Genomic DNA, 9339 nt, shown 5'->3' on the forward strand with positions numbered 1-9339 from the left:
TAGAAGATTTCAGAAAATTTAGGATAAGACTGTTAGATATTAATATAGAATGGGTTAAGGTTATTAACGCCAACAGAGCTGCTCAACAGGCCATGAACAGCGTTTGCAGCCTGCCCCCCTGTATAGCCCCAATCCAGTACTGGACTAAAACCCAGTCAAGCTAATCAGTAGACAGATCAAACAAAAGATGAAAAATCAGCAAGATACAGGTGCGTAGCTAGGCAGTGATTAAAATATGTAGAACTTGCAAAGATAAATGGGAAATAGTTAATGGAACAACCAGAGAGGTTTTTTCAGGATTGTGTAGGTACGAGACTTCAAAGTAAAGGGGATGAGAAGATGACTGACCCAAGATGGACTTTGAAACCCACAGGATGATGACCGGACAGAACAAAAGAAGAATTGATGAGATAAGACAATGACGAATAGTAACGACATGGGAACCGAGATCCACAGGAACATTACAAAGACTTTGGACTGGGATAACGGGTGGTAAAAAGGTATGTAAGACAGAAATTTTTGGAAGGTTGCCATTCACTGCAGTGGTGGCCCAACTCTGAGTTGTTAATAAAGCAAAGCTAGAGAAACCCATGACTGAGAATTCTTTAACACTCACACTTATGCGAAGACTGGCCTAGTTATGTCAAGCAAACCTTCAAGCCATACTCAACGCCATCCCTTAATTCAATCCCCCCCCTTTTCTTTAAGCTGCTGCAAATTCTTTTGCAAAACCTCGTTTGCAGTCCATAATACATGTACTTGTTGAGCAACAGTCCGTATTTTCCACCACATCCAAAGGTTGAGAATAGTCAACAGTAGGGCTACAAGGATCAGCATTAGCACGGGATGCACTAGGAAGCTGAAAAACTGTGCAGCAGTCAGAGATTTTAATGATGTGCTTAGAAAAATGTCCCACCAGTGGTATTCCCCAGTTTTTTCGATGGTTGTGATGATGTTCTTTATTTCCAGAGTATCGTGCTGGACTTGCCATAATGTTCGATTAGAAGTTTCTTTCACCTTCTTTAACAGTGGTTCAATGTCTGGGTGGGAAAGCATTTTCTTAAGGACATTAATGTCCATTCCGATCTGTAGTTTAGGTACATCCTTGTACAGCATCTAACTGTCAGAGATCAACTGAGAGGTGGTTATAGGAACAGCATAGTTAAAATCACAACCTCGTATTTTGGTAAAATTACAAACACAAAAGTTAGTTCCATTTGTTTCTTCTTCACAAGTATCAATACTAACATTAGCACAACTAGTCCTTATACAGGCACATCTTTTCCCTACATAATATACCTGTGATTAAGCATGTCCCGAGGGAAGCATCCCAAAAGTACATGTACTGTCCTCTGTCTCTAAGCACAGATCTTCATTTTCAATTACCGCATTTTCATAAAGATATCCTAGTTGTTCCTCAGGGATGCAGGCTTCAGTACTAATACTCTGCTGTTTCCCTGTATTATTGCTATATTTTGCCCAAACATTGTGTCCTATTGGTCTGACTACTACATCTTGATGGATTGCCCCTAATGCTAAAATAGGGAAAATATCCCACACCTCTGCCTTTTGAATTGTGAATACACAGGCTTCAGTTTGTTCCTTCGTCTCATCATAGGTGAAATTAACTAGTTGCCACCAAGCCTGACGTTTTAATTCCAATGAGGTGGTAGTATCATTCTTGGCGATAATTTCTCTAATTTCATGTGGTAAGTTTCCTGACATCCCTTCCCTGATTATATCAGAAACCACAGATTGTATCCAAAGCTGGGTCTGTACACATTGAATGGCAATACAGACATTTCCTTGTGGTCCTTCCACGGAAGTTGCTACTGCTTGGAAATCCTTGTTAGTATGGTTGGATAGTAAGGAGATGAGGTCAGCAGTTAATTGCTGAGATTCAGCTAGAGTAATTAGGGATGACCTTAATGGTACCTCAAGCTTTCCCAAATCAGAGGTAACTGTACTTAATTTATTAATCAGTACCTCTTGACCAGTGGAGTTTAAAACTCCTAACCCAGGCCCAAACCATCCTGTTAAATCTCTCCGTTTCCTTGAGTGGTGAGCTATGGAATGTAACCATGCTTTCCATCCTTTAAGACTTTGTGAGACGAAAGGTAAGCATTCTGATTTTATCTGAGATATATATCAGCTTGCACTTTCACCTGTACCTTCTTTAAAGAATATGTGGGATCCAGAAATAATTTCTGCTCATTGGATTCTCTCACCTCATAAGGACCTGCGAATGAGAGGTTGTGGTATTTTATAGCGCAGTTAGCTGGTTCAAACAGAGGGATGGTGGTTGGACTGGGTGCAGTTACTGTAGTGGTTGGTTTTGGGGTGGTAGATAACATTTGTACTACTACCCAATAATCAAATACAGTGTTATTCCTTATGCATATGACTTGTAATGAGCGGTTAAGTTGTTTGCTATATTTACAATTCAGCCTTGTACATTTTACAATCACCATGATACTCCTTCCATCATTTACAAGCAAATAGGACAAATTGTTCTTACAGGTAATTTCTATCTCAGTTTGATTTATCCCTTCTGCATAACAATCCGTAAGGCCCGTGAAATTTGAAGTAGTGTTAGTTAAGTCTAACCAAGTTAGTTCTTCCCATCTATCTGAGCTCCTTATTGATATGTCGTCAGGTTGGTTTCCAGGTGTACACCGTCCATCAGGAGCATTCACACATTCCCCTCTGTGACAAGGGATCTCATCCTCCTCTTCTCTTGAATGTTTAACTATCAGAGGGGGGGGGGAGGATTGAGGAGAGTGCTTGATTCCATATTATATATGTGGTGGTCACGTCTATTTGAAATTAGAGTCGCTTGTCAGTATGATTTTGTCAATCTCCTTCCATCATGTATAATTCCTATGCACCAAATAATTGAACTAGCATTAAGTTGAACCTCTGCCTGACAGTAACCTTGATAAAACACACACACTGCCGAGTATACACACTGTTGTGGCTCTTCCAAATTGTATACATAAATGCCAACCATCATTACAGCAATTTGGTACTTTTGCTTCACTTTAAACTTACATGCCATACTAACCGAACTGTTTTCTTGTATTACAAAAGATTGGATTCATCCTGAATCTCCCCAGTCTCTCCTAATTTGGCTATCAATTTTTAAAACTGTGTATACCTTACTTATTTCATCTGTGATATCCAGACCTACGTTACCCAAGTACCCATTCCTAGTCCAGTCTTCAGGGTCAGGGACATCATTTAGATCTTGATGGGTGATGCAGTTGTCTGTCTGTCCAGCTGTGACGTAGAAGATCAAGCTAATGATTTCCGAAATCGCAGCTTTGCTGGTCCAGTACATTTGGAGGTCCATTTCTGCTCAAGTGAAGGATTCTCCTGACGCTTTGGAGCCTTCTTAGTTCTGGAATAGTGTAACCAAGCAGTTACACCTTTTAGCTTTACAGCAGTATATGTAACCAGTAATACTTGGTAGGGTCCTTTCCATTTCTTTTGGAAGGGGTCTTCCACAATTGTTTTTATGTACACATAGTCTCCAGGTTGTATATCATGTAAGGGGCCATCTAATCCCCTTGACTGAGTGCTTATTACATACCTATTAATCTGAGACAGTTGTGTAGATAATGCAATCATATAGTTCTGATCATAATGCTCTCCCAGTTGGTTTATATCTTCCCCCCACATGTGAGCCCACAGGGTCTTCCATACAACATTTCAAAGGGACTCAGTTTCTCTTTAATTTTAGGTTTTACCCTGATTCTCAATAAAGCCAAAGGTAATGCTTGAGGCTATTGTAAATTGGCCTCCTGTCCAATTTTAATGATTTTTTGTTTAAGTAAATGATTCATTTTTTCTACTTGCCCACTGGCTTGCAGCCTATAAGGAGTGTGAAGTGCCAGTTAATCTGTAGCATCTTACTCACTCCTTGCACCACATTGGCTACAAAATGGGAACCTCTATCTGAGGACATGCCAGCAGGTACCCCAAATGTAGGTGTTATTTTATTAAGCAATACTTTGATCACTTCTCTGGCTTTATTGGTCCTCATTGGGAAGGCTTCAGGCCATCCAGAGAAGGTATCTGTTAGGATCAAGAGGTACCGATACCCGCCTTTCCTTGGGAGTTCGGAAAAATTGATTTGCCTCTGTTGTCCAGGATAGTTTCCTCTATCTATCGCCCCGAATTCTACTTTATGAGTTGTCTGAGGATTATTTTGGAGGCAGACAGCGCACCTTTGAGTAACTTCTTTGACCACAGTATAGAGGTTTCTACCTATTATCCCTTTCCAGAGATATGTGCATAGGGCATCTCCTCCCCAATGTGTTTTCTCATGTTCCTTTACTACCAGCTGTCGTAAAGCCTTCTCAGGTATTACTATCTGTCCTTGAGGGGTTACATAATTTTCACCCCTTAAGGTGGCATGCAAATCTTGAATCAGTTCCTGGTCTTTCTTAGAATATGAGTCTCTAGAATTAAATTCGATCTAACCTTCAGGAATGAGGGGTTGTATGGTTACCGTACCTTGTCCTTGTTCTGCCACCCTTTTTGCCTCCTGATCAGCCAATCTGTTTCCCCTTTCTTGTTCTGTTTCTCCTTTCTGGTGTCCTTTGCAGTGCATTATGGCTACCTCTTGGGGTAGTCTGATGGCCTCTAATAGCTCTAAGATCTCCTTAGAATATTTAATATGCTTGCCTTGGGAGGTTAATAATCCTCTTTCTTTCCATATTGCCCCATGAGCATGCACCACCTCGAAGGCACATTTAGAATCTGTCCATATGTTGATTTGTTTTCCTCAAGCTTTCCGCAATGCTCTGATGAGTGCGATAATTTCTGCTTTTTGAGCTGAAGTCCCAGGAGGTAATGGCTTTGATTCTATGACAGAGTCAAGAGTGGTTATTGCATATCCAGACATACGTTCTCCATTCTTCACAAAACTGCTACCATCTGTATACCAGGATTCGGCATCGGGGAGGGGTTCTTCTTTCAAGTCAGGCCTCCTGGAGTATGTGCTTTCAATCACTTCCAGACAGTCATGGTGGAGGGTTTCTGAATCCTCCTGGTCTGATGACAGAAATGCTCCAGGATTGATTAGGTTAGTGTTGAGGATCTCCACATCATCCTGCTCTACTAGGATGGCCTGGTATTTGAGGAACCTTGAGGGAGATAACCACTGGCTCCCTTTCCAGTACAGCGGCTACTGTATGAAGTAGATACGAACACAGTCATTTTCTGACCCAAGGTAAATTTGTGAGCTTCTTGAATGTTGATAACCATGGCCGATACTGCGCTTAAACAGCTTGGCCATCCATTACTTACTTCATCCAGCTGTTTTGAGAAGTAAGCCACAGCTCTTCTATAGGGGCCGACATTTTGTGCCAGCACTCCCAAAGCCATCCCCTGCCTCTCATGTGAGAAAAGCAAGAACAGCTTGGAGACATCGGGCAGGCCCAGAGCTGGGGCCCTTAGTAGTTCTTCCTTCAAGGTCTGAAAAGCCCGCTTACCTTCCTTGGTCCACATCAGAGTTTTTGGATTGTCCTTTATCATCTGATAGAGGGGTTTGACTAAGATGCCATAATTAACCATCCACAGCCGACACCAGCCCGTCATTCCCAGGAAAGTTCTCAGTTCCTTAGCAGTGTGGCAGGGGGGTACCATAGATGGCTTTTTTCCTTTCTGCCGCTAGTTTGTGTTGTCTCCCTGATATCTCATACCGGAGATATGTTACTTCTTGTTGCAAAATCTGCGCCTTTTGTTTTAATACCTTATACCCACTTAGTCCCAAGAAGTTTAAAAGGCTTACTGTCCAAGATAAGATAAACAAGAGTCCTTGGTGGTCGTTGCTATCATCAGGTCATCTACATACTGTAGAAGAATCCATTCTCCTGGGGGAGCCGTCCATCCTTCAAGATCTTTGGCCAATTGGTTCCCCAAAACGGTAGGGCTGTTCTTGAATCCTTGTGGGAGCACTGTCCAGGTTAATTGTGATTTTTCTGCCTGTTTCAGGATCCTCCCACTTGAAGGCAAACAGTTTCTGGCTGTCAGGGTCTAAGGGTAGGCAGTAGAAGGCGTCTTTCAAACCTAAAACAGTAAACCACACATATTCTTCTTTGTCTGGTTAATAGAGTATATGGGTTGGCCACCACAGGGTGGAGATCTTCCACTATTTTATTGATGGCTCTAAGGTCTTGTTGGGCTTTTGCATTGGTAATATTGGAGTGTTATATTCTGATTCACACTCTATCAATAACACGAATTTCAATGTTTTCATTCCCTTGCGATCCTCTAATTTGAGAGGGTATTGTTTAATTCGTACGGGCCGCACTCCAGGTTTTAATTTGACTGTTACCAGTTGCGCTGTCTTTGCTGTCCCGGGGGTTCCACCTGCCCAGACTCTAGGATATACCTGGTTCAGAATTTCGTCTGGGATCTCTTCTGATTCTTTATCTGTAAGTAAAGCTAAACTCAAAATTTCAATTAGTTCTTTCTCATTTACTTTTAACTGTATTCCCTCAGGGGTGAATTTAATTTCCACTTGTAGTTTTTCTAATAAATCCCTCCCAATGAGAGATTTGGGTGCTTGGGGCATGTACAGAAATTGATGCATCCCTACGGATTTACCCAATTTAAAGGACAGTGGCTTCATGAATGACACCTCCTGTCGTTGACCTGTTGCCCCGACCACATTTATAGATCGTCCTGTGTCTATTTCTTCTAATTGTATATTTAACACAGAAAAGGTTGCTCCAGTACCCACCAAAAATTCAATGCCATGTGACCCATTCCCCAGCTTCGTCATAAGCAGAGGATCCCGTGGGGACTGATCCTCTGGTTTCCCCTAACCTTCTAATAGTTCTGCAACCATTGCCCTTCCATTTCTCCTTTTCTGTGGGCAATCTCATTTCCAGTGTCCCTCCTTTTTGCATATTGCACGTTGGTTAATGCCCAACCTGGTTTGGAAGCGTGGATTCTGTGAGTTCTTTCGAGGTGGAAAGGGTTTCGCACCCCCTCTTTCTTCTCTAAGGGCCACTATAGTAGCAGTAGAAATGAGTTTCCCTAGCTTCCATTTTTCAATCCCATTCCAATTTCAAAATACGCGCCAAGCTTCTTCCAATAACTTCTCTATATCATGCTGTTCCTCAGCCTTCAGTCTCTGGAGCTTTCTTCGGATATCATCTGGGGATTGCCCCAGGAACAGGGAAACTAGCTGCATCTTCCCTTGGTCTCCAGACAGATCCAAGGTGGTATATTTCTGCATTGTTTCCCAAAGTCGATCGAGGAACTAAGAAGGGGTTTCCATAGGGTTTTGTTTAATAGCAAATAAAGAACCCCAGTTTACTGTTTTCGGTATCCCATTTTCCAACCCGAATGCCACCCATTCCCGATATTGTCGCAAAAGTTGGTAATGGTCTATATCATTATAATCCCACCGAGGTTTCGACTGTGGGAAGTAGTCGTTTATATCCTCCTCATCCCTTATTTAGTTTCTTCCGTAATCTCTAGCAGTTTTAAGGACTAATCCTTTTTCTGTATCTTCTAGTGCGTCCAAGAGCAAATCCACATCCTCCCAATCTACATCTGATGCTTTTACAAATGCCTTAAATTGTTTTGCTACCCCTGCCAGATCACCCTGATATCCTTTAGCTACTAATTTCCAGGCATCTAAATATCCCACAGAGAGGGGTACCTTGAGTTTTATGGGACCCGCTGGTCCTGCAGCCTCTCTCAAAGGTGGCTGAATTACTCATAATGTCTCGTAATGTTGCAGTCCTAGACTTAAGGTCTCGTGCTCTGGTTTTAGGAGGTGAACTAGAAGGGTGTCTGAAGCTATGCCTTCATTTTTCAGTATCGGGTTCTTTCTTTCTCCCTCTTTCAATCTCGAGTGAATGGGGAGGGCTCAAAGGGGCCGCTTTGGGTTCTTCTAATGGAAGTGGCGACCCTATGCCTGTTCTTGCTCTTGTTGTCCCCTTCCCCACACACCTATAGGGGTTACAGAATCCTCCATTCTGTCCTCGTCCTCTTTATACTTTAGGCACCTTGATCCTATTGAACAAGACGAACAACCCTTCTTCATTCTACCCACTCCCACTTTACAGTTATCCTTTCCCAGGGTTAACATGAAAGGGTCATGGGGAGCTAAGTTAATAGCGCACTCCTTTTGCACCTCAGGGTGGTCGCGGAGAACAAAAAACATATCTGCACAGACCACTTCATCCCATTTGCCCTCTCTTCTTAAAAATAAGGTGAGTTGTAAAAGGGTATTATAATTTAGGGTCCCATTCAGTGGCCATTTCTCTCCATCCTCTAATTTATACAGCGGCCACCGTTGTGTGCAGTATTTAATGAGGGTCTTTTTATCCACGGTCCCTCCCCATTGGGGGGACCCCCAATGTCTTTCCAGTGTGCTAAAATACATCCTAGGAGGGCTGCGTTTTATTTGTTCCTTCCCCAGCTTATTTCCCATTATTATTGTCACACGCTTCGCTCGGCTCTGGCCACTCTCGTCGCCGAGAAATGGAACCGCAGATTATTGCTCCACGCTCGCTTCGTACTACTGTACGTCTCAGGCGTGTCTGTGTTTCTCGGGCCTTTCACACCATTCGCTTCGTCCGTTGCTGACCACATCCCTCGCAGGATGGTGGAACTGCAGCTTGAAATTCCGCACTCGCTTCGTGTTAATAACACGTCTCGCTCGCTCGCACATTCGCAGACCTCTCGCACAACACCAAAATAGCATCTAAGGTAAGGTCAGATTCTATCAGGCGATGTAAAACGATACCCCCGGGGGGCACAAAGAGACAACCGAGCCTATCTCCTGAAGTTCCCGAGTATCCAGAAGATGCCAACCAATTTCAGGACAGAATTCCCGCGCCGGTTCCCACTCTCTTATCTCCTCTCTAACTCAATTTAGAGCCTTACTCCGCCCTGTCCAATCCCAGCCCGTCCTTTCAATCCGGCCCCGCCCCGCCCGGCTCCGTTACACCCAATCCCAGCCCGTCTTTTCCATCCGGCCCCGGCTCCCCGGCCCCGATGCCCCCGTTCCCCGCAGGCCCCGATCCCGCCGCCGCCGCTCCGGGAGGCGCGGCCCGGCCGGAGGCGGAGGGAGCCCGGTCCCCGTGCGCCCCCTCGGAGAGCTCCCGGCGGTGCGGGGTCGCTGCGAGCTGCGGCGGTTCCCGGCTCTGGAGATCGAACAGTGACCGGGAGCGGGCTCGCTGCGGAGCCCCAACAGGGATTGAAGCGGCGGGCTCGGATTGGTGGAGCGGAGCCGGGCGGGGCGGGGCCGGATTGAAAAGACCGGCTGGGAGTTGGGGGAGCGGGGAGGGGCGGGGCGCGGCCCGGGGGGGC

At 44.4% G+C, this 9339-nt stretch overlaps 1 protein-coding gene across 1 annotated transcript in view; it reads left to right on the forward strand.

Annotated features, from left to right (window-relative positions):
* The window catches only part of COMMD4 (COMM domain containing 4), a 27977-nt gene that overhangs the window by 15604 nt on the left and 3034 nt on the right, over positions 1-9339 (forward strand). The window contains exon 11 of the mRNA XM_010572248.1: positions 4121-4156. Coding sequence (XP_010570550.1) covers positions 4121-4156 — 36 coding nt within the window. The remainder of the gene's footprint in view (positions 1-4120; positions 4157-9339) is intronic.

Source organism: Haliaeetus leucocephalus, unplaced genomic scaffold (assembly GCF_000737465.1).
Source record: "Haliaeetus leucocephalus isolate CR32 unplaced genomic scaffold, Haliaeetus_leucocephalus-4.0 Scaffold339, whole genome shotgun sequence".
NCBI lineage: Eukaryota > Metazoa > Chordata > Aves > Accipitriformes > Accipitridae > Haliaeetus > Haliaeetus leucocephalus.